Source organism: Macaca thibetana, chromosome 19 (assembly GCF_024542745.1).
Source record: "Macaca thibetana thibetana isolate TM-01 chromosome 19, ASM2454274v1, whole genome shotgun sequence".
Taxonomy (NCBI): domain Eukaryota; kingdom Metazoa; phylum Chordata; class Mammalia; order Primates; family Cercopithecidae; genus Macaca; species Macaca thibetana.
The window spans coordinates 36,747,318-36,773,386 of record NC_065596.1 but is presented as its reverse complement, the minus strand read 5'-3'; the positions used below and the strand labels follow the sequence as shown (position 1 = coordinate 36,773,386).

The following is a 26,069-nucleotide window of genomic DNA, read 5'->3' as shown; positions in this document are numbered from 1 at the left end:
TAACTCATCATTTTAAGAGTCTGGTAGTATTATAATTTCTCTTTGCAAATGAGATAACTTTGCCCAAAGTCAACAAAGCCAATAATTGGAAGAGGTAGGATTTGAATCTATACAAGTATGATTGACATTTGTGAACTTGTTTAGCTGCTAAGTCTCTATATCCTGATTTCCTTTGGAAGAATTACCTCTGCTCCACTGTGTGTGGTCCTGGTGTATCGGATAGTTAATGCACGTGCCCATTTTCTCATAATGAAAGGCAAGCAGGGTCCCTCAAAGCTCCTTGCACCAGATCCTTGTTTTTACACTAAAGCCAACCAACCTGTGTCCTCAGCCAACCTAATCAGACTGCTTACCTGGCACTTTAAATCTTGAATTGAGGAAAGCAAGAGTGGAAGAAGCAGATTTAATGCTTTTCAGGTGACAGTGTTGAGTGGCTCATGATACAGAAATCTCTTGGTTTCCCAGGCTTCACTGTGTCCCAAACCCACTCTCCAGCCTTCACTTGAATCCTCTGAACTCCACCCCTTTGCCAGTTCCTTCCGGTGATTTCTCTTTTAAGCTAGCCAAAGTCCATTCCTGCCCCTGGAACCCCCCCCAAAAAACCCACTTGATTCAAGAAGTTCAGCTCCGTTTGTGTTCTGAGGCAACCTCTGGCTGCTGTCCTTCTGTACATAGTCTTCCTTGCTTTGTATCTCTCAAAGAGAATGCTCGCTTCCTCAGTTTACTTTCCACCAGCTTTAAGTTTCAAGCCTTACTGCTTGCTTACTGCTTTAACCACTTACATAGAGTGTAGGTGCATACTAGATGCTCAGTTAATATCTGTTGAAATGGTATTCAAGGTAAAAGATTGAGAAGTGAAGATGGTTTGGGATTTTGTTGTTGTTGATGCCTTTATTGTGGGAGTGCCCTGTGCTAGGATGGATCTGAGAATGATTTTTTTGTAATTCTGAAATAAACCCATATGTCTCCCCTACTCCTAATCCTTCCACGGCTCAACACCACATACAGGATAAGCATTTGTTTAATTTATTTATTTATTTTCGAGATGGAGTCTCACTCTGTCACCCGGGCTAGAGTGCAGTGGTGCGATCTCGGCTCACTGCAACCTTTGCCTCCCAGGTTCAAGTGATTCACCTGCCTCAGCCTCCCGAGTAGCTGGGATTACAGGCGCCCACCACCACACCTGGCTAATTTTTGTATTTTTACTAAAGATGGGGTTTCACCATGTCGGCCAGGCTGGCCTTGAACTCTTGACCTCAAGTGATCCACCCGTCTCAACCTCCCAAAGTGCTGGGACTACAGGCATGAGCCACCACGCCCGGCCCTAGGATAGCATTTATAACTAAAAGCTTTAGTGTGACCTAGATCAAGGGTAGGAAAACTTACTGTCCAGAGCAAGACAGTAACTGTTTTTGTCTTTGTTAGCCATATGGTCCCTGTTGCAGTTACTCAACTTTGCCGTTGTAGTGAGAAAGCCACTAGAGACAATAAATAAACAAGGGGAGCTAGCTATGTCCCAATAAAACTTTATTCATAAAAACAAATGGCGAACTATGGTTTGCCAACCTCTGATACAGACTCTTCGTCCTTCTTTAGTCCAGTCTCCCAACATGTCCTCATCTTACGTTGTTTTTCTACTAAATGAAACTTTGACTTCAGGATTCAGATCTGGTGTCACTTCCATAACACGTCTTTCTTGGAATGTACTGCATCATTCCTGAAAGGTGGAACATCTCAGTTAATAGGAAGACCTGAACAAACAAGTCATTTTCTGTAGTGGAATGAGCATGAACTTGAGAGTCAGATCTAAGTCTAAATCCCAACCCTGCTACTCACTTGCCTTGAAATATTGTCCAAAAAGTCTTTCTTGGGCTGGGCATGGCATCTCACGCCTGCAATCCCAGCACTTTGGCAGGCCGAGGCAGGCGGATCACTTGAGGTCAGGAGTTTGAGACCACCCTGGCCAACGTGGTGAAACCCCATCTCTACTAAAAATACAAAAAATAGCTGGGCCTGGTGGCAGGTGCCTGCAATCCCAGCTACTCAAAAGGCTGAGGCAGAAGAACTGCTTGAACCTGGGAGGCGGAGATTGCAATGGGTCGAGATCGTGCCATTGCACTCCAGCGTGGGTGACAGAATGAGACTCCCATCTCCAAAAAAAAAAAAAGTTTTTCTTGGAGCTTCATTTTCCTCTTACATAAAATCATAGGCTTTTAGGGGGAAATAACTGAGGTGAAGGTTGTAAAACACTTAGCAATGTGTGTAGCACATAATATTTATATGGCTCATAGAAGTGTAATAGTACTATTGTAATTATTATTACATTTTATTATGCATTATCATCTCAGAGGTTCTTGCGAAATCTATACTTATTTTAAAATGGTGATTTTAGCTATTCCTGGTCTTTGTTTAAATGCATCATTTTCTGTCGCCTCCCTTCTTTCAGATGCTTTAGGTAGAAGTAGAAAGAGGAAAGTGTTAAGAGTTTCTTCCAAAGGACATGGGAAGATGTTCTGGTTGCCTTATTTAGAACTTCCAGGGTCTAGAGTTGCAATTTTTCTGAGTTAAGTCACTGCTGAAGCTCTCAGAACATTTTATCTCTCAAATAAAGCCACTTGGGACTGGTAGGTCCTGAGAGCACAGATGCAGGATTCCATAGTGCCCTTTGGAACCCCATCCCTGTGAATTCAGCGAGCCTCCTTCTGGCTTGGAGATGAAAGGAAGATGAATAAGATGATTCTTACTAGATCTGGGATCCCAAAGCTCTGGCTTTCGGAAAAGTGAAATATTCTTTGCTCCAGAGGGCACATAACATGTTCCTGGCCCATTGAAGGGCTGTCCCTCATAAGCAGGAGCTCAGCACTTACCCTTAAAATGCACTTCACCCAGCTCACCGTCTCATGAAGGCCAAAGCTGGAACAGTCTTAGGTGTCACCACATTCCAGCGGCCCTATGCTAAATGTTGAGCGTGTGGGCATTCTTCTTGGAAGAAGGGTTGAAGCTGTTATCAAGTCATTGGAGGTATGCCTGGCCCTAAGAAGGGAAAAGGATCACTGACTAGTCCCAAGGCATCATTCAGATGGGCATGTGAGGAGTCTCTACCAAGTTTCTCTGTGTTTAGTAATACATACTCCTACCTTGCCCATCAGTAAGGAATTTATAATCTACTAAATTTATTTTTTAAAAAATATTGTTTCTACCAAAAGACATATGCAAAAAGACTTAGAGCATAATTGTGCATATAGATAAACATTGGAAATAATCCAAGTGTCCGTCAACAATAGAATGGATAAATAAATCAAGGAATGGATAAATGATATTGCACAGCAATAAAAAGGATGAACTATCCATACATACAACAACAAGGATGACTTTTATCAATATAATGTTGAATGAAAATTGGGCTGGGTGCAGTGGCTCATGCCTGTAATGTCAACATTTCGGGAGGCTGAGGCGGGTGGATTACCTGAGGTCAGGAGTTCGAGACCAGCCTGGCCAAAATGGTGAAACCCTGTCTCTACTAAAGCTACAAAAAAAATTAGCCAGGCATTGTGGTGGGCGCCTGTAATCCCAGTTACTTGAGAGGGTGGGAAGTTGAGGCAGGAGAATTGCTTGAACCCAGGAAGCAGAGGTTGCAGTGAGCCAAGATCATGCCATTGCACTCCAGCCTGGGCAACAAGAGCAAAACTCCGTCTCAAAAAAAAGAAAAAAAAAATTAGAAACGAGACTGCATACTGTAACATACCACTTTTATGAAACTCTAAAATAGACAAAATTAATCTATGGTGATAGAAGTTAGAAAAGTGGGCCAGGCACGGTGGCTTATGCCTGTAATCCTAGCACTTTGGGAGGCTGAGGCGGGTGGATCACTTGAGGTCAGGAGTTCAAGACCAGCCTGACCAACACGGTGAAACCCTGTCTCTACTAAAAATACCAAAAATTAGCAGGGTGTGGTGGCAGGCGCCGGTAACCCCAGCTACTCAGGAGGCTGAGTCAGGAGAATCACTTGAACCCGGGAGGGAGGCACAGGTTGCAGAGAGCTGAGATTGCACTCCAGCCTGGGCAACAGAGTGAGACTCCATCTCAAAAAAAAAAAAAAAAAAAAAAGTTAGAAAAGTGGTTACCTGTAAGTAGGCACAGATTGGAGGGGCAAGAGGGAGACTTCTGAGTTACTGGAAATATTCTGTCTCCTTATCTGGGTCATAGTTATATGAATCTATCCGTCTATCCATATGTAAAAATTTATTAAACTGTAACCTTAAGAATTGTACACTTCATTATATGTAAGTTATACCTCAATAAACAAACAAAAATAAAGAAAAATTGTGATAGCCAAACTTTAAGACTTGAATTGTTATTTAAGTTCTTTATTGTACATATGAAATTTTCAATAATACCATTTTTTGGTGTTTCCAAACAGGATATTAGTCTGAAGAAATAATCTCTTTTTCTCCCCTGACACTTTTCAGTTTTATTTTGATTCTCTCTCTCTCTCTTTCTCTCTCTGAATTTGCTCGTGGATCTGATCCAGTCCTGAAAGACACTGTGAAGTCAGGCAGCTTGTCTGTGCTTTATCCAGCCTCTTCTGGGGAATACTGGACAGATAACAGGGTTGTCTCTAAAGAAAATTAGGTTTCATTCACCAGTGGGGGCCATTCTTAGGAGAAGGATGTGCCTGAGCTAAGGGAAGGTCCCAGCTCTGATGTCACTTCCTTCAGGAAGTCCTCCATGATTGATGGAGGCAGATTAGATGCCTGTTCTGGGAATGTCACAGCCCCTGAGCTACCAGGGGGAGATCAGTACCATATACTGTAGACAACATCGACTTGGCCGTCAGCCAGGCTTTGAACTTCATTCCTGTCTCTGTCACTTAAACTCCCTACATTTTCTCTTTTTTTTTTTTTTTTTTGAGACAGAGTCTTGCTCTGTCACCCAGGCTGGAGTGCAGTAGCACAATCTCAGCTCACTGCAACCTCCGCCTCCCAAGTTCAAGCAATTCTCCTGCCTCAGCCTCCTGAGTAGCTGGGACTACAGGTGCCCACCACCACAGCTGGCTAATTTTTGTATTTTTAGTAGAGATGGGGTTTCACCATGTTGGTCAGGCTGGTCTTGAACTCCTGACCTCGGGTGATCCACCCACCTCGGCCTCTCAAAGTCCTGGGATTACAGATGTGAGCCACCACACCTGGCCACATTTTCCATTTCTATAAAATGAGTGTAACAGTTTCTTGCAGTTGGTTGTGGAGTTTAAGTGAGGTAATTTTTGCAAAAAAAGAGTGCTCTCCAAATGTTTATAAATTAAAAGAAAAATACCTCCTAGCTCAGGGTTTCCCAAGCTTCTCTCAAGAAAGTACCACCTCATAGTTTTTTGTCAATTCCATGTGTATTATTAGTATTACTTTTTATTGATTGATTTTCCTCAAACATATTAACTTGTTTACTTAGATGGTCACTGTAGCTTTATCCTAAGCAATACCTACATACAATAAAATTGCAGATTTTTGTCCTACTGATATTTTACTGCACATTAAAATGTGTAATAAGGCCGGGCGCGGTGGCTCAAGCCTGTAATCCCAGCACTTTGGGAGGCCGAGACGGGCGGATCACAAGGTCAGGAGATCGAGACCATCCTGGCTAACATGATGAAACCCCATCTCTACTAAAAATACAAAAAAACTAGCCGGGCGAGGTGGCGGGCGCCTGTAGTCCCAGCTACTCGGGAGGCTGAGGCAGGAGAATGGCGTGAACCCGGGAGGCGGAGCTTGCAGTGAGCTGAGATCCGGCCACTGCACTCCAGCCTGGGCGACAGAGCGAGACTCCGTCTCAAAAAAAAAAAAAAAAAAAAAAAAAAAAAAAAAAAAAAAAAAATGTGTAATAATATTAGTTTCAACACCAGAGGGAAAAAAAAAGAAGAAATTCCAAAGATTTAAAAATATATGTAATTACTAAAACAAAATATATATATTGCCTAAAATTATCTCTAATATGTCCATGGTTGGTGGATATTACAGAACTTAGAAAAGTTTTGCTAGTTGAGAGCTGAGGCTCAAACCTGAAGTTAGTGGTGCTCTCCTTGTCGATATTGTTTCATTGTTATTGTTATTAACTTTTCTCTTTTCAAAAACATTTTTTACAGCATTTAACAATTTTTTAATTTTTATTTTTTTAAAACAAGGTCTCGCTCTGTCACCCAGGCTGGCGAGCAAGGGTACGATCGCAGCTCACTTGCAGCCTTGACTTCCCTGGCTTCAGCTAGCCTTCCACCTCAGCCTCCTGAGTGGCTGGGACCACAGTCATGTACCACCATGCCCGGCTAATTTTTATATTTTTTGTAGAGATGGGATTTTGTTACGTTGCCCAGGCTAGTCTTAAACTCCCGAGCTCAAGCAGTTCACCTGCCTTGGCCTCCCAAAGTGCTGGGATGACAGGCATGGGCCACCGTGCCTGGCCAACTTTTTCATTTACATTCAGATAAGCTGCTTGGCATGCACAGAAATCCTCCCTTAAAATCCATTTTTAGCTACTCAAACACATGAATTTTCTGCCACTAGAAGTTTGAGTACACATACCACAAGCATACCTCCGTAGATTTCACAAGTGCCTCTCACAAACCAAAGGGGCAGAGAGGACAGAAAGGGCAAACCAGAGGCATGAAGAGGAACCAAATCCCAAAGAAAAGGCTGATTGAATTCTAGAGACTGAGATCCCAGGGAAATCGTACGAGGGTCCAGGTAGGAAGAGGGTAAGATCAGAATTACAGGGTGGGGCCAGGTGCAGTGGCTCACACCGATAATCCCAGCACTTTGGGAGGCCGAGGCTGGTGGATTGCTTGAGCTCAGAAGTTCACGGTTCTACCATGTTGTTCAGACCAGCCTGGACAACATGGTAAGACCTCATCTCTATTTAAAAAAACACTAATAAGTATAGAGTGGGAAGACACAATGCTGTTCCTGTTATTTGTGGCTGTATGACACATCACAACAAAACTCAGTGAGTCAGAAACTCAGAACAACAGTAGTGCTTTTAGTATCTCTGTGGGTCAGGAAATTGGTGGTGGGCTCAGCTCGGTGGTTATGGCTGAGGGTCTCTTCTGTGCTGACTAGAGCTGGACCTCCAGGTGACTGAAGCAGCTGGAGCCCACCCGCCACCTCTCTCTCTTCATGCTGTCTCAGGCCCTCTCCATGTGTCGTGGGCTAGGTGGGGCGCCCTCACAACATGGCAGCCTCTGGACAATGGGACAGCTGAGGGGAACTGAGGCCTTCGTGCAAATAAGGGGTGGGTTGTATCGTCTTTTCTGATGTAGCCTCAGGAGTCACGCAGTGTCCCTTCTGCCACTTCCTGTTGGAGACAAGCGAGTCACAGCCCTGCCCAGATGCAAGGGGACGGAAATCCAACTCCACCTCTTGATGAGGACGTGACACGTTTGAACAGATCAGGTGGGAGACTGTTGTGATCGTCTTCAGAAACCACAGCAAGTGTGTTTGTGTCTGTCACCCCCACACTGGAAGGCATGTCTGTCACTCCCACACTGGAAGGTGGGTCTGTCACCCCCACACTGGAGGGCGTGTCTGTCACACCCTACACTGGAAGGCATGTCTGTCACCCCCACACTGGAAGGCGTCTCTGTCACCCCCACACTGGAGGGCGTCTCTGTCACCCCCACACTGGAAGGCGGGTCTGTCACCCCCACACTGGAGGGCGTGTCTGTCACCCCCACACTGGAGGGCGTGTCTGTCACCCCCACACTGGAGGGCGTGTCTGTCACCCCCACACTGGAAGGCGTGTCTGTCACCCCCACACTGGAGGGCGTGTCTGTCACCCCCACACTGGAAGGCGGGTCTGTCACCCCCACACTGGAGGGCGTGTCTGTCACCCCCACACTGGAGGGCGTGTCTGTCACCCCCACACTGGAGGGCGTGTCTGTCACCCCCACACTGGAGGGCGTGTCTGTCACCCCCACACTGGAGGGCATCTCTGTCACCCCCACACTGGAGGGCGTCTCTGTCACCCCCACACTGGAGGGCGTGTCTGTCACCCCCACACTGGAGGGCGTGTCTGTCACCCCCACACTGGAAGGCGAGACCTTCAAGGACAAAGACTCCATTTCCTCCCGGTGTCCCTTTTGCCCACACAAGACCTAATATGTAGTCAGTGCTCAGTATTTATGGAAGACACTGTTGGTGGCCCGGAAAAGGCTCGCAGAAAAGATAAGGTTGATTGTGCTGAAACCACACCCCTCACTACCCTGGGATGGCACCAAGAGGCGGGTGGGAGCTGAGTTCTGGAAACCTGCAAAAGGCTTGCAGAGTCCCCCTGCGCCCGTGTCTAGGAAGATCGGGAAGTGGTGGGAGGCAGGAGCAGGTGTGAGTCTTGTAGAGTCCCCCTGCGCCCGTGTCTAGGAAGATCGGGAAGTGGTGGGAGGCAGGAGCAGGTGTGAGTCTTGTAGAGTCTCCCAGCGCCCGTGTCTAGGAAGATCGGGAAGTGGTGGGAGGCAGGAGCAGGTGTGAGTCTTGTAGAGTCTCCCAGCGCCCGTGTCTAAGAAGATCGGGAAGTGGTGGGAGGCAGGAGCAGGTGTGAGTCTTGCAGAGTCCCCCTGCGCCCGTGTCTAGGAAGATCGGGAAGTGGTGGGAGGCAGGAGCAGGTGTGAGTCTTGTAGAGTCTCCCAGCGCCCGTGTCTAAGAAGATTGGGAAGTGGTGGGAGGCAGGAGCAGGTGTGAGTCTTGCAGAGTCCCCCTGCGCCCGTGTCTAAGATTGGGAAGTGGTGGGAGGCAGGAGGCAGGTGTGAAAGGGGACCAGCTCTTCAGCCCGGTAACAATGGTGGGCATCTCACTCCCACATGCCAGTGATCTGTTTAGTACTGCAGGGACGCTGCACTCCATATCCCAGTGACAAATGTTCCGTATCCTCCCATGACATCTCTTGGGAACGTGGAGATCAGCCCTTGGGTTCATCTCCACCTGCCTCCCTTTGTTCTCCTCCCAGCCCTGATCAGTCACCCGGTTCCAGGGATTCTAACGTCTAAATCTCACTCGAATCTCTCCTTTTGTGTCCATTCACATTGCCTCTGTCCAAACTCGGGATGCCCCTGGTTCCCCACTCTCCTGCCATCACTCCTTCTGCAAACTCACCGGTCTTGGACCTAAGCCTGACATGCGGCTTTTCTGTCCACACTCTCTCTTTTGAGGGGCTATCTAACCCCTCTAGAAGCAATGGCCAAGTCAGGTGTCTATTCCGGAGCCTTTATCCAGGTATTTCCCTGACGGCAATCCTGATTTTTCCACTGTTTCCCAAACATTTCCTCTGCTTCATCAACAGCCCTTGCCTGAACTCAGGACACAATAGTCACATGCCTGGATGTTGGGGATCAAGCCCTAGGTGACCTGCCCACTGGTCCCTGCCACTAGAGGCTGCCCCTACATCTGTCTCCACACTAACTGCCAGAATGGTACGAAATCTGAATCATGCCACACCCATGTTTAAATCTCCTCAGTGTCTGCCCCAGTTTTTCCGCATCTTCAAATACATGTCTGTGGATATGTGCACATACATATATAATGCATGTATGTATATATGTATACATGCACACACCTGAAAAATATAAGGACATGCACTGCATATTAAAAATACGGGCTGAGCACAGTGACTCACGCCTGTAATCCCAGCACTTTGGTTGGGAGGCTAAGGTGAGAGGATCACTTGAGCTCAGGAGTTCAAGACCAGGCTGAGCAACATGACAAAACTCCATCTCTACAAAAACCACAAAAAATTAGCTGCATGTGGTGTGCACCCATAATCCCAGCTACTCAGGATGCCAAGGCAGGAGGACTGCTTGAGCCCAGGAGGTCAAGTTTGCAGTGAGCTGTGATTGCACCACTGCACTCCAGCCTGAGCAACAGAGTAAGACCCTGTCTCAAACAAAAAAACCAAAAAATATAAAATCATCTCTATGTGGTGGGATTATGGATGACATATATTCTCCATTATCCTTTTCTCTGTATTTTAAAGCATTTCCTCCTGACTGTTCTTTATATTGTGTTTCTAGTTTTTTAGTGTGTGTGCACTTTCTCTTCTGAACTTCACCAGCTGCTTAACAAGTTCTATTCAAATATCTCATTAAAAGTTTCATGGGAATGCAATTTCCAAATGTATTCACTGCAGGCACGTATGTTATCTTCAGGATCAGAAACAGGCAATAATTACTGTTTGTTTTTATATATATATATATATATATACACACACACACACACTTTAAGTTCTAGGGTACATGTGCACAACGTGCGGATTTGTTACATATGTATACATGTGCCCTGTTGGTGTGCTGCGCCCGTTAACTTGTCATTTACATTAGGTATATCTCCTAATGCTATCGCACCCCACTCCCCCCACCCCATGACAGGCCCCGGTGTGTGATGTTCCTCGCCCTGTGTCCAAGTGATCTCATTGTTCAATTCCCAGCAATTAACAAATCATGTTTTCTGCCTCCTCAGAGTTAACTTTTTGATGCCAATTTAGCAGCTCAACGGGCAGAAATAGAGCCAGGTGCTTTGGGACTCATTAAAACCACCCTAACAACCCTCCTAGGGACCCTGAGAGTAGATGACACCGTGTTTTTTCATCCATCCAGGCAGGCTGTGTAATTATGATCAATGTATTCAACCAATCTCAGGGCTGGCAAGAAAAAGAGCTTCTTTCAGGGAGAAAAAAAAAAAAAAAAAGCCAAAGGGGAAAACCGCCTTGGGTCACAGGCAAGAGGGGTTTGGGAATTAATCAGCATGGACCCGTTAGAGGGAGTGAAACAGTGAGATGGCAGGTGGAGAGTTGCACCGGGCTACGGCACAGAGTCGGCCTTGGGCACTGAGGCAGGTTTGGTTTTCTGTTTTTTGTTTTTCTGTTTGCTCGTTGGCAGCAGCGGGCGGCAAACTTTCTAATCCTGTGGCCGACTGGGCAAAGTCTTCCCACCACAGGCAAACCCGTCACTTCCCTCCCCACTCCCCGCCTTGGGCGCTCAGCCGGCTATTGTCCACGCTTTGCTCAATATTGACGTTCTTGGAATCGTAGATTAGAGATCACTTTGTGTATTTTTTGGACTATCTAAATATTACTCAAAAGCTTTCCTAACGAAAATGGAAGTTCCTTTCCTGTTTCCAATGGGAGCAGCTTTAACAATGCAGAAAGCCCAAGTCTCCCTGAAGATTCCTCTCCCCCAGTTCTCTTCTCCTCACTGTAACCTTCTCTACAGCCTGCTGTCGATTTTCACATGCTGGCATGGACAGGCACGCCGACGCTCACACGCCTGCACTCACGTGCCTGCACGCGCACACCTGCACTCACGCGTGGTGCACTCACACACCTGCATCACGTGTACCTGATTTGCAAATGGGACCACGTCATGCTTGTGGTTAGGTAACCTGGTTTTTCTGTTACTTCATTATCAATTAGTTGTGGGCATTTTTCCAGAACAGTAAATGAAGATCTACTGTATTCTTTCTCCATGGCCATATACGCTTCCATTCTATGAATACACCACGCATGTATTCACTCCCTCAGCAAATACTTAAGGGGCATGTAACATATGCTAAGTACTGTGCAATGCAATGGTGAAGAAAAAGTAAAAAATACATTCCTGGAGATACGGTTGTAAAGAAAAAGTGATACAAAATATAGTTCATCTCAAAATCTGGGTATTTGGTAAAAATAAAAGAAAGAGAAAAGATATATTCCACTGGAAGTTTTAATGGGATATTTGAATAGAATTTGTTAAGTAGCTTCTAAAGTTCAGAAAAGAAAGTGCACACACACACCCCCCCAAAAAAAAACTGAAATAAAAAGAAAAACAGTGAGGAGAAAAATGCTTTAAAACTGCAGTGATTGAAACAATGTTTTACTTGAGCAAGGACACATAAGTAGATCAATAGAACAGGAAAAAAAATTCTGAAAACACACCCACATATACAGGAAGATATTGCACATAATAAAAAGTCACATTTTACAGCTCGTGTCCATTAACAGATAAAGAGATAAACGGTGTGTCATATTTATCCAACTGAATAATCCTCAACGAGAAAGCAAATGAATTCTTGAAACAGAGGATACTAGGGGTGAATCTCCAAACTGGAATTCCCAGTGAAAGAAACCACACTAAGAGAGGACGCACAGAGTGCACAATGAGATTTAACATTCTGAACAATGCAAACTAACCTATAGCAGCCGAAAGCAGATCAGTGACCGCCGGGACGTGAGGAAGGGGTGGGTTGCACGGACCCACGTGGAAACGTTTGGGATGAATGGGATTTGTTATGTTCACTGTGACAGTTGGTTTCACAGGTCCACATGGATGTCAGCACACGATAAATCACAAACTGATAACACGTGCCATTTACTGTACCTCAATTATACCTACATAACATTGTAATAAGGAAATATATGTTTTAAAACTCACAGTTGTTGCATCAAAGGTCACAATCAACAGAGTGAAAGCAACCGATGGAATAGGATACCGTATTTGCGCTTCACATATCTGAAAAGGGGGTCATAGCCAGAGTATATAAAGAATGCATAACTCATCGACAAAACACTAACAACATGGTTTTAAAATGGGCAAAGAACTTAGACATTTCTCCAAAGAAGGTCTACACGTGGCCAACAGTCACAGGAAAAGGCACTCCACATCACTAATAATTAGGGAAATGTAAATCAAAACCACACCATCGCTATCAAAAAACAGAAAATAACAAATTTTGCCAAGGATGTGGGGAAATTGGAACCCTTGTGCGCCGTTAATACACAAGGAAAACAGCATAGCAGCCCCCCAAAAAATTAAACATAGAATTACGATGTAATCTAGGAATGCCACTTCTGCATATGTACCTAAAAAAATTGGAAGCAGGAACTCACACCCCTATGTTCATTGCAACGTTATTCACAATAGCTCAAAAGTAGGAGCTACCCAGGCATTCATTGAAGAAGGAATAGATAAAATATGGTCCATCTGTACAATGGAATGTTGTTCCCCTTTCCAAAGGAAGGACATTGTGACACGTGCTACAAAGACCTCATTTGACACCAGAAAAAATAATATAATGTTAGCAGTTTATCCTAGAATTTGTTACAACTAATAGGTAAGTTGATGAAAACCTTGGTCTCCTAAAATTGTATAATAAATAAAATAGGCTATACACTAATTAGAATATAATTATATATAGCGACCACAGTTTATGTAATACTTCGGGACTAACAACAATGATTTGTATAATAATAAAATATTTCATTATAAAATTTGAATATACCATTCCAGTAGAGTACAAGAAAAAAATGCCAGATCGTGTGAACCATCATATGAACCACCAAATTTAGCTTCACAGTAACAGGAGAGGAAGCCTTATTTAAAAAAAAAAAAAAAAGACGCTTATTCACTGGTATATCAGTTAGAATAACCTTTTTTTGTTGTTTGACGCTTTGGTTATGTTTAATGTCAGACAGAAGCAGAACCATCTAGCTGTATCTGTTAGAACAAGATCTTTTCTGCCATCCGCCGGACATCTGTCATAACTATACAAATTAACTACAAAATCATTCCAACCTTAAATTTTTAACATAAGCTGGGTGCGTATGATGCTAGTGGCACCGGCTTAGACACAGCCACCTTGCCCCGTGCAAAACCTGAATTGACAAAGAGACACTGCATCCCTACTTTCTCCAGTTCTCATCCACGCAGGTCTTCAACTTCTTATTGTAAGAGAAAAAAAAATGTATTTAGTGTCTATAACACAGGATAACTTCTCCCCACACGTCCTCATTCTGTTGACATCCCAACATTCAAAACTGTTCACCTCAGTCCTTGTTACTATCACAACCCTCACCTCCAGCCAGTGTGTGTCTTGCCAACACACCGATGGGAGCCACTTGTTCACGTTCCTTCACTGGGGTGCACAGACTGCCACCCAGGTGGTCAGCTTTCTGGAATTTTCCTGTTATTTGCATGCTTTATTTGGTGCATGGGATTCTTTTACAAGTTCTATGATCCTGTGGACAAGAAAGTACCAAGCCACTACTTCCATTTCAGGTGTTCCAACCTTTCTAGGTGAGCTATATTCTTGGGGTCCACAAATTTCTCTTTCCATCTTTTTTTCTCTCCCCCTCCACCCCCCATCCCGCCCACCTTCTGTTGCTCTCCCTTCCTCTGTCCTCTCCTGACTATCCAGAGACTGTTTTTTTTTTGACAGGATCTTGCTCTGTCACCCAAGCTGGAGTGGCACAATCACAGCTCACTGCAGCCTCAAATTCCCAGGCTCAGGTGATCCTCCCACCTCAGCCTCCAGAGTAACTGAACCTATAGGCTCACACCTCTGCAAGGGAAAGGAACAGGGCTTCTGTGTCAGTTACCAGTCAATTGCCTCCCAGCTTCTAAGTCCACAGGTTCAGTGCCGGCCCTGCAATGACGAGCTGTCCTGGCTCCTTTGCAGCGAGCGCAGTGCTAAGCTCTGCCACTAGAGGGGGCGGGAGGGATATCCCAGCAGGAAGAGGTGCCACTGCGCCGCCATCTTGTCTTCTTGCTCCTGTTATGGCCTTGTCAGCCCTATAGGAATGGAGCCCCCTGGCCTGTTCACGGCCCTAGCTCCTGCCTGTGACTGCCTCACCACAGGCCTCTCCATACTCCAGCCACCAGCCTTGGCCCCTGGACCCCAGAGGGCTGCCTCCTATTTCCCTGGTGACCATGATCCCACCCTTGCCCAACCAGAGGCCTCACCCAGACTCCTCCATTGAGGTTCATACCTCCACTGTTGACTTGCACTTTCTTTGGGATTATTAAAAGTTTGACCATGTTTGATGTTTGTTTCTTATCACCCCACAGCTGGACAAGCTGATAAGAAAACCTGGGTACTCCCTCTTCTAGTGCCAGTGGGGAGTTCAAACCCTGTGCAGTACCCCTGGCTGTGGCCCATACCCTAAGCACCATAAAACCCCAACCCCAAACCAACCTGCTTTCTCTGCCCTCTCAAGCCATGTTCAGACCAGCTTGGGAAAGCCCACTCTGCTCTCTTCAGAAATCCTGTTATGTAATAAGCTTCATACCCTCTTGGAGTGTGTGTTTGTGTGTCATCAGTGTGAACATTCAAACCGAATTTTGGGTGGCTGTAATCCTTTTTCTCCAGGGCGGCCCCAACCTTTGCGTTGTTACAGCTTCTCACCTGCTTAAGCCAGGTTTGGGTAGGTGCACCTGAATCCATCAGTTCTCCTTTTTCTCTCCCAGAAAACCATAAGAGAATCTTGATTGCTCCCGTATCCTCTCTTACCCAGCACCCTCCAATCCATTATTACTTGACAGGCATGTTGAGCTTTAAGTTAGGCCAATTAGGCTGCTACATTCTTTAAAATTTGTCGATGGATTCCCATTCCTCTGAGAAGGCTTCCTCCCTAGGTATCCTTCAGAGTTCTTTTTTCTTTATAGTTACGCCCATGTTTTGGTTAATAAATCTTTATTTCGGAGGTCAGAAAGCTTTTTTCCATAAAGGAGCAGAGAATATATATTTTAGGTTTTGCAGACTATTTGGTCTATGTTGAATATTCTTCTCTGGTTTGCTCGTATTACAACCCTTTAAAAATATAAAAAACAATTCTTGTCCAGGTGTGCTGGTTCACATCCGTAATTCCAGCACTTTGGAAGGCCAAGTCAGGAAGATCACTTGAGCTCAGGACTTTGAGACTAGCCTGGGCAACATAATGAGACCCTGACTCTACAAAAAAATTTAAGAATTAGCCAGGCTGAGCAGGCAGGATCACTTGGATTGGCTTATTTCACTTAACATAATCACCTGCTGGAAGCTGGGACCCAGGAGGTCAAGGCTTCATAAGCTGTGATCATGCCACTGCACTCCATCCTGAGTGACAGAATGAGAACCTATCAAAAAAAAAAAAAACCAAAAAACTACTTTCTAGCTTGTGGGCTGTTGAAAAACTAGGTAGCAGGCGATTGTGTGCCAGCCCCTGCTTTATATTAAATGCTGCTTGTGCAAATTGCTGTGGGTTTTTTTCTCTTGATTGGACCCTGACTGATACAATTTCTCAATGCAGATTCTCTTTCGAAACTCCCCAATCATTTTTCCCCAGAGAAAGAATGCGTTAGAAAATGGATAAAGCCCAAAAGTCCAAAACTAGTACATCTTCAACTACACAGAAAAGCACGAACAGTGGGCCTTAGACATCCCCCATTCAACAAAATTAAACATCATGGAGAAAGGCGCCCCCAATCAGTCACTGAACACAGAAGGGTCTTGCTGGAGTACAGAGGGTAACAGAGACTGACAGTCTGACAGTCACAAGAGTCATCAGTGGTTTGTTGTTTTTTGTTGTTTTTGTTTTGTTTTGTTTTGTTTGTTTGTTTGTTTTTGACACAGAGTCTCTCTCCGTCACCCAGGCTGCAGTGCAGTGGCATGATCTTGGCTCACTGCAATCTCTGCCTCCTGGGTTCAGGCGATTCTCCTGCCCCAGCCTCCCGAGTAGCTAAGACTACAGGCGCATTCCACCACGCCTGGCTAATTTTTTGTGTTTTTAGTAGAGACAGGATTTCACTGTGTTAGCCAGGATGGTCTTGATCTCCTGCCCTCATGATCCGCCTGCCTTGGCCTCCCAAAGTGCTGGGATCAGTGGTCATTTAGTTGAGTAGCTTAGGCTACATAAAGCACGTGGTCTTTTCACTAAAAAGAATAGAATCCATAGAAAATAAAATGTAAATAGTGTAACAGCAGGATTAGATTTGCTCACTTTCATACTCAATATGGCTGCCATGTGATAATGGGTGGAAGGCCATTGGGTAGGAGTGGATGTGGGAGAAATAAAACACTTAGTATCGTATTCTGGGTAAGAAACCAGAAGGATTGAATATTTCAGATGCGCTTATCAGACACCGGCCTCAAGGTGCTGACTTGAGCAGTAAGAGATGGTAAGATTTCGCTCAGTGGATGCAAAGCTGGAACCCAGAGGAGCCTCCCTCCCCATCACTCAAATGAGAGTCCATTGATGAGCAGCCTGTGCCTCACGTGGAGCCTGTCACTGTGAATCAGACCCTGCATTTTAACAAGATCTGAGGGTGAATTATATGCATATTAAAAATGTGAGGGCCACGAGGTTACAGCAAATGAAGCAGGATGCTAGAAATTTCTTTTTTACGGTACACCACTGATTTTCAACCTTTGTTGCACATTAGAACCACCTGGAAAAAATTTTTAAACCTGATTTTCAAGCATCAACTCAACCTGGTATCTCCTGAGGGTGGGAATCAGGCATCAATGTGTTTCAAAACTGTCCGGGGTTGGAGAAAGGGAGTCTCTCTCCAGTAGGTCTTTGCTATCTTATCCTTAGGAGCAGTCAGCCTTAAATCCTCTCTTTCAGGGTGTGCTGTCTATTCTGCACTTAACTTTCAAAATATTCTTATTCCTTTGTAATCAGTTACTCTATGCTACATCTCTTTTGCTGTGTGTCTATTGTTTACGTTCCTTTAAATTAAGAAGACAAGAACCGAGGTCTCACAACAGTGAACTTTAATAAATGAATCCAGCCTGTTCAGGAAGTGACCTTTGGGAGCTCTGAGGATCGCTGGTGTCTGCCTGTGAGCTCAACCAGCCATTCATAAAATGCCCTCCCGAGACCAGCAGCATCAGCATCACTGAAAATGCAGATTCACGGGTTATTTAAAACAAGTAAAATCTGAGCAATTGTCACCAAGAGGAGCCTAGGGAGATGTGACAACTCAAGGCAAGGTGGCGCCTTGGATGGAAAAGAAGGAAGAGGAGGGCATTATGTGAACACGAAGGAGGTCTCAATAAAATATGCACCTTAGTTCACAGCAATATATAGAGTCAGCTCATCGCTTGTGGCAAATGTGCCGTACTAGTGAACCATGTTAACAGTGGGGGAAATGGTGTGGAACATTGGCGAACTCTGTGGACTTTTGAAAGGTATTCTAAAATGAAATCTAAGGCCAGGTGTGGTGGCTCATGTCAGTAATCCCAGCACATTAGCAGACTGAGCCAAGAAGATCACCCAAGATCAGGAGTTCGAGACCAGCCTGGCCAGCATGGTGAAACCCTGTCTGTACTTAAAATACAAAAATTAGCCAGGCATGGCGGTGGCACACCTGTAATTCCAGCTACTCAGGAGGCTGAGGCAAGTAAATTGCTTCATCCCGGGAGGTGGAGGTTGCGGTGAGCCGAGATTGCGCCACTGCACTCCATCCAGCCTGGGTGACAGAGGGAGACGTGGTCTAAAATAAAATAGAGTCTGTTTTTTAATGCACACTCTAAGGCCACACCCTTGATCTACTAAATTGGAAGCTCTGAGATCAGGGCCCACACTTTTGTAGATTAACAAAGCCTTCAGGATATGGTACTATCATTAAGATCAACTAAGTCACTAAGACCAGCGACTCCGAATGCCTCAGTAGTTCAAGAGTCAAATCAGGAATTTAGACATTGCCAAATTTAGGCCACAAAATACACCATCTGGGGCAGGGAGATACACAGGCAGAACAGAGAGGATTCGGAGGGCAGTGAAAATATCCCCCACGATACTCCAGTGGTGGATCCTCATGAGGCCTTTGTCCAAACCCACAGGATGTACGACACACAGAGCGAGCCCTAATGGACACCATGGACTCTGGATGCTGGTGATGTGTCTGGGCAGGCTCACTGATGGAACAGATGCACCACTCTGCTGGGGATGCTGGGCGGGGAGAGGCTGTGCCGTGTGGGGAGGGAGTCTAGGGGAAATCTGTGCTGTCCACTGAATTCCCCTGTGAACCTAAAACAGCTCTGAAAAAGAAAGTCTAGAGCCAGGCGTGGTGGCTCACGCATATAATCCCAGCACTTCTAGAGGCCAATATGGAAGGATCACTCGAGACCAGGACTTCAAGACCAGCCTTGGGAACAAAACCAGATCCCATCAACTACAAAAACTTATTTCAAAAAATTTGAATAAAATAATACTCCTAAAGCCTAATACAAACAATACAGGATGCAGTGGCTCACCCTTGTAATAATTCTTTGGGAGGCCGAGGCAGGCAGATCATTTGAACTCAGGAGTTCAAGACCAGGCTGGGCAACATGGCAAAACCCCCTCTTCAAAAAATACAAAAGTTAGCCGACATGGTGTGGTGTGTTCTTCTAGTCCCAGCTACTCCAGTGGCCAAGACGACAGAATTGCTTGAGCCTCGGACATCAAGTCTGCAGTGAGCTGTGATTATGCCACTGCACTCCAGTCTGGGTGAAAGAGTGAGACCCCATCTCAAAAAAAAAAAAAAAAAGAAAAGAAAAGAAAAAGTAAACAATACAGGATACCCAATAGAAGCTGAGTTGCAGATAAATAATTAATAATCTAGAACAAGCTGATATTTTAAAAAATTGTTTATTTGAAACACAAATTTCCCCAGGCATTGTGTATTTAATCTGGACACCCTACTTTGACAATTTTACTTTACAGCAAAACAGTGGGTAATAGCATGTCAGTCAGAAGGCTCAGTTTTTTGTTATAAAATACTGAAAAACTAATTAAACTAATTAGATGTTTATTGAAAGAACAACACCACAAACCCAATAGGCATAATGAAACAAAACAAAACTCGGTGGGGAGAATGAATATTTCCTCGGACATCCTGGCAGTTCCTACCTAGGGCACTCCCTCTGTGTGCTGGGTGGCCATGCACCTGTGTTATCTAATAACATCAATGAAAAATCATCCTTCTCATTCTCTGGGTGCAGTGGTTTCTGGATGTGTTTTCTGGTGATACTTTAACGTTTCAGGCCGACGAAAGGCTCTCGAACACTTGGAACACGGATAGGGTTTCTCTCCGGAGTGGATGAGCTTGTGCTCATTCAGGTTCTTCCTGTAGGTGAAAACTTTCTTGCAGTCTTTACATTTGTAGGGCTTCTCTCCTGTGTGGCTCCTCTTGTGACATTTCAAGGAGAACCTCCTGTTGAACCGCTTGTGGCAGACGTCGCATGTGTAGGGCTTCTCACCAGTGTGGATTCGCTGGTGAACGCGGAGGTCTGAGAGCTGCATGAAGCACCTTTCACAGACGTTACATTGAAAGGGTCTCTCTCCGGTGTGTGATCTCTTGTGGATGACTAGCTTGGAATTACAGGTAAACCTCTTATCGCACACGCCACATGCAAAGAGCAGCAGTTCCTTGGCTTCTTGGCCAACAGGCTGACTGCCTGCGCCCGCAGGGCCCGGGGAATGAACTGGATTGATCCCAGCTTGTCCCAGGGATTCTCTGTTGCCCACAGGTGTGGCTCCTCCTTGAGGCCCTTCTTGGGAAATGGAGGTGGCGTCTGGTTTGCTTCTTTTGGGGCCTCTGAGATTCGGAGCCTCTCCTCTGTTCTTGCTGTGAGTCGAAGCTTTTCTCTCCACAACGCAGGCAGAAGGTGTGTCAGCATCCGCATTTTCCACAGAGGCTCTTTTTTGGGGTTCCTGCCCCTCCTTAGCTCCCACCACCCCTGCTGGAAGAAGGGATTCCACATACAACAGTTAATAACGCGCATATTCAATACACCAAACTCGTTGCAGCCAAACACTAACCTCTGAGAACTTCCCCTCAACCTCAAGACTAAGACGTTGGACCGTAGGTCTCTGGAGAGTGGGGGGTGGAGAGGCTTTGGCAGCTGAGTGCCCACTCCCCAGACATGATAATGCTGGGCCCCCAGACCCACACCCAGGAAGAGAGGAGCTAATATTTCCGGGTCCAAGTCTTCATACTCACTGGGACCGTTTGGAAGCTGAGGCTCTGGGGATGTAAGTCCTGGGTTCTCCTCCCTGTCTACGTTCAGACCCTTCTCCAAGGTCGGCTTAGGTCTCAGAGTCTTTGGACCTCCTTTCATGACAATAATCTCTGGCAGTCGGAAGTCGTCCTCCTGACAACGGAAAACCAAGAGCAATGACTCCGCGTCTAAACTGCAGGAAGCACGGACACGTCTGTCCCCTCCTGACTGTATGCACCAACTCTTCTAATGACACATGTGTGGAAATATGTGCAGACTTCCTGTGGACCACCCCCTCACCCCCAGTAAACATCACCACCGCATGTCTGAGTCTGTCCCTAATCTGCACCCTCCATATTCTAAATCAGCTCCTGTGCCTGGTGGTTTTCACCCTTTGGTTCTCTGAGCATATTTCTTCCCTTTGTGCCAACGTCTCCCTGCCCCTGAGGCTGGAAGGAGCATGACTCTAGGTGGAGGCCCCTCAGCCCTGGCACCACTGGCATTGGGGCTGCATCACCCTCCTGGAGGGGGCGCTGCTGTGCAGAGCGGAGACCCTGCCTCCACCCTCTAGATGCTACTAACACCCCACCACCCCCGAGAATGCCAAATAAGAACGTCTCCAGACATGGCCATGTGTCTGGAAAGGCAAAATCACCACAGTTGAGAAACCCTCCTCAAATTAAGAAATCGACAGTCTGAGACAGTGGGTTCCTTGCTGAATGACTTCATGAAATGTCTTTGTGGAAACTAGGTGGGGAAGGGATCTTCAGTTCATTCATCTGTGCCAACTGCCTCCCTCACTTCACTGAGAGCATTTCTTACCCCTCACCCTCAATGCTAAAAGCTCTCATGGTGGAGAGAAAAGTAGATGTAGCTTCCCTCTCTGTGATGGCTCAGGAATGTCTAAGGATGTAACACATACATAGGAAATGTCTCTATTCTTGTCCTGTGCCAAATCTGTCAATCAGTCCAGTGGACACATTATTTCCTCCTATTCCTTCTCCCACCTCTGCCCAGACACCAAGGCCTCACACACTCACCTGCCTCCTGGACCGTGCAGGGACCCTGGGCAGGGTCTGCAGCTCTTGGTGGGCCTGGCCTTCCCCCAGACGCATCTGGTTCACAGAGGAGGCCCGCTGGCTGGACATGCCTCTAGGATCATCCCTGACACTGGTGGGGGCTTCAGCCATCTCAACATCTGAGTCCTGCATAAGATACTCCTTTCCCTGGAAAGTGACTACAGACTGTAGAGGGAAAAAAGACAATCAGACTCACTATGAGAACCTGAAAGTAGCTCTTATATTCCCTGGGTCCTGCCATAATGCTCACATTGACTGTAATTAATGTTCAAATCTGCCTTCCTGATGCAGAATCAGCTCTATGGACACAGCAATCCTGTCTGAATGTTTTTCTTCTCTAGATAAGTACATAAATATGAGTCGTTTGGATGAAAGGGTCTCTAAACCAAAGAGAAGGCAAGGAGAAATATCCTGGATGAATCCCACTCAATTGGCCGATGGCAGCTCACCTTGTGTTGGAACTTAGGGGTTCATTTGGGGACCTGGAAACAGATCCCTGGATCTCTGATACCAACCACTTTCCCTGCCTCAGGATGGGACTTCTGGGCCCCCCTTCAGTTCACCCTAATGCCTCCTTCCCTACGATCCAGTGTCTTTCTTTCATGTTGGCCTCACACAGTGTGTAGATCCCTGTATCCCCTCTGCCTGTCCATCGCCTACACCAGGAATTGGCCATCTCAGCACAGCTGATATTTGAATCTGGATGATTATTTGTCATGGTCGGTTGTCCTGAGCTTTGGAGAATACGTAGCAGCATCTCCTGTCCTCCCCCTTGTGACAAGCAAAAACTGTCCCCAGACACTGCTATGTGTCCCCGATGGGCAAACTCTCCTCTACTTGGAAGCCCTGACCTAGAGCAGCCCCTCGGGTCCTCTCCAGTCCAGGTGCACCGTGCAACCCCCATCCCAGCTCCCCTTCCCTGAGCCAATCAGGAGCGTCCCACTCACCCATTTCTTGGGTCTTCTGTGGTTTCGTAGCAGGTCCTCCAGGTCTTTGCAGCTCTGCACGTCGTTCACCTTGACTAAGACCTGGAGCTCCTGGGGCATGGAGATCATGAACTGCTCCATCACCAGCATGTCCAGGATCTGCTCTTTGGTGTGGAGGTCAGGCCTCAGCCACAGATGGCACAGCTCAGTGAGTTTCCTCAGAGCCTGGATGGGGTCTGACTCCTTCGGGCAGGTGAACATCCTGAAGTTCACGTGAGAAATCTCAGGGTCCACGTCGTGATTTCCCAATTGAGTTTCTGAGGATGCCATAGACCGTGGCAGCTCCAACCCAGGACTGTTGCAGGGTTCTCTCTGACGCCATGAGGATGTGCAATTTGCAGCCATATCTAATGGAGAATATTCCAATCAGTCTCTGAGAAAGCTCTTCTAGTAGCTGGTGTCTAACTGAGACCTATCTACCCAGGCCTCCTTTGGTTTTCCTCAGTAATAGATTTCACTGTTCAGAAGTCTGCAAAAAAAAAAAAATCATGAGCCCGATCAGTTTAAGCTTCTAGTCTATCCACCCATCCCTTCCAAAACCCTCATCCAAATCCTGGACGCCACTTCTTCAGCAGCATCGAATTCAGCACAGTGGAAATCAACCCACCCTGTTGTTATTCCAGTGTCTACACCTGACTATATGTTCTGATTTAAAATCTTAATGCCCCCTGGATCTTGATCTCCAGGAAATCATTGTGCAGAAGTGGAATCAGTTTTTTTTTTTTTTCCAGTTGGAACAACATGGTTCCCAACTGTAAATTAAATAGGATAGTTATGTAAAGCTGCTAAAACCTGATGCAACAATAACTTAAGTTCTTCACGTTTGCCTGTCCAGACAAGATCCAAGGTAAAGCCCTTCATCATAATTATGCACAAAGATAGAGAAAAATAGTTACAACCTACAGTTTTCCCCCAACACCTTTTCTTGTTAACCCCAGGACATTTGTTTGCTCCAGGGAAGGGAGAACTTTAAGTAATCATAAGAGAATTCAAGTCCTACACAGATATTGTTATTTTGATAAAATGCACATTCATAAATTTCATCATTTTTATCCTCTTCCAAGTGCACAATTTCTTGGCACTAAGACATGTACCATGCTGTGCAACCATCATCACTGTCTAGTTCCAGAATTATCTCATCACCCCAAAAGGAACTCCATCCCCATCAGTGATCACCCCCTGCCCACCCACCCCAGCCCCCGGCAATCACTAATCTACCTTCTGTCTCTAAGGGTTTCTCTATTCCTAATCTCATCTCAGAAAATGGATTTAAAGTCTAGTGCTCTATAATATTTTCAGGAAGTGAAGCAATACAATAGAAAGATTTTTTGAGGCCGGGCGTGGTGGCTCATGCCTCTAGTCCCAGCACTTTGGGAGGCTGAGATGGGATCACTTGAGGTCAGTATTTCGAGACCAGCCTAACCAACATGGTGAAAACCCGTCTCTACTAAAAAATACAAAAATTAGCCGGGTGTGGTGGCAGGCACCTGTAATCCCAGCTACTTGGGAGGCTGAGGCAGGAGAACCACTTGAATCCGGGAGGTGGAAGTTGTAGTGAGCCGACATCACGCCATTGCACTCCAGCCTGGGCAACAAGAGCGAGATTCCATCTCAAAAAAAAAAAAAAAAAAAAAAAAAAAAAAAATGATTTTTTGAAATTTGGTTCTAAATGTACTTTCATTAGGCAGGAGTCACTGTGTGATACTCTCCAGGCATCAATTATCCAAGTTCAACAGCTGTGAGAACGCAGCCCTGCCTTCCTAGCCACAGGTGGGGAAAGCAACCTGAAGGTCTTCAGAAAGAAGAAAGAATTGACAGGAGGGTCTCAGGAACGGTCACTGGAATCCCAAAGAATGGGAACCCTATGCTTCCTGGAAGGAATCTGAACAAGTGCAGAACAGAGAGACAGCCAGGGAGACAATCGGCAGAGGGGGAAGACAACCCAGGAGACAATATTCGCAAATCACACATCTGACAAGTAGTTCCTATGCAAAACATTAGCAACTCGAACTACTCCATAGCAAGAAAACACATAACCCACTAGAAGGAGGGCAAGGCGCCTGTGTGGACATCTCAGATGAAGACATGTGAATAGCCAGCAGGTCTAGGAAAAGGCGTTCATCATCACTCATCTTCGGGGACATGCAAATCCAAACCACAAGGCACCCCTCACGCCTGCTAGAGTGGCTGTTCCCAAAAAGACACATGGATCGAGTGTTGGTGAGGATTCGGAGGAAAGGGATCCTCTGCGCCCTGTGTTGGGACGTAAATTAGAGCAGCTGATATGGGAGACAGTATAGAAGCGCCTCAGAAAATCAAAAGTACGACAACTGCATGATCCGGCAATCCCGCTCCTGGGCATGTACACAGAGGAAAGGGAATCAGGACGTGGACTCCAAAACAGTGAAACTCTGGAGGGACAGAGGGAGGGAAGATTGAAAAACTATCCATCGGGTTCTCTCCTCACATCCTGGGTGATGGGTTCAGTCATACCCCAAACCTCAGCATCACTCAATATACTCATGAAACAAGTCTGCACAGGTACCCACCGAATCTAAAATACAAGTTAAAATCACTTTAAAAATTAAAAAAGAAGTAGGTGATATAAATAATAATTTTAAAAACCTAGTGGACTCACAGTAGCAGTAAGTAGAATGTGGTTACCAGGGCTGGGGTGGGGCTAGGGAGATACAGGTCAGAGTACAAATTTCAGTTGAAGAAATGAATTCAAGAGAATCCGACATGGTGCTTTCAGTTCATAACAATGTATTGTTTACTTGGAAATTGCTAAAAGAGTAGATTTCAATCAAATACTCTCACCGCCAAAAATGATTAGTACATAAAGTAAGGCATATGGATATTAGCTCAATTTAGCCATTTTACAGTGTTTATATCCTACAAAGCACATTATGCTGTACACCACAACTACAATTTTTAGTTTTCAATTTGAAAGCAAATTAATTTTTTTTTTGAAAAAAGCATACAAATATGAGAGAGAAAAGAGAGCCTAAGATTCTGGATTTAAAAGTGGCTTTGCCACAGGGTGCCTACTGCTGCTCGGGAGGCTGAGGCAAGAGGATCACTTGAGCCCAGGAGTTTGATAACAGCCTGGGCGACATAGTGAGAGCCTGTCTCTTGAAAAAGCGGTTTCATGTTCCTAGAAATCGCCGTGTATTCACTCTCAGTTCTTTTCCCATTAAAGCAAGCAATGGAACACGGGAAAAAAATACAGGCAGGTACGCAGGTTAGTATTC

At 45.7% G+C, this 26,069-nt stretch overlaps 2 protein-coding genes across 9 annotated transcripts in view; one reads left to right on the top strand and one right to left on the bottom strand.

Annotated features, from left to right (window-relative positions):
* LOC126943210 (zinc finger and SCAN domain-containing protein 5A) overlaps positions 1–26,069 on the top strand; it is a 93,347-nt gene that overhangs the window by 48,848 nt on the left and 18,430 nt on the right. The gene's annotated exons all lie outside the window — the stretch shown is intronic.
* LOC126943272 (putative zinc finger and SCAN domain-containing protein 5D) lies at positions 19,726–23,160 on the bottom strand. The gene is given in 4 exon segments (XM_050771873.1): positions 19,726–20,492; positions 20,753–20,903; positions 21,791–21,994; positions 22,777–23,160. Coding segments are annotated over 4 exon segments (1,506 nt in total).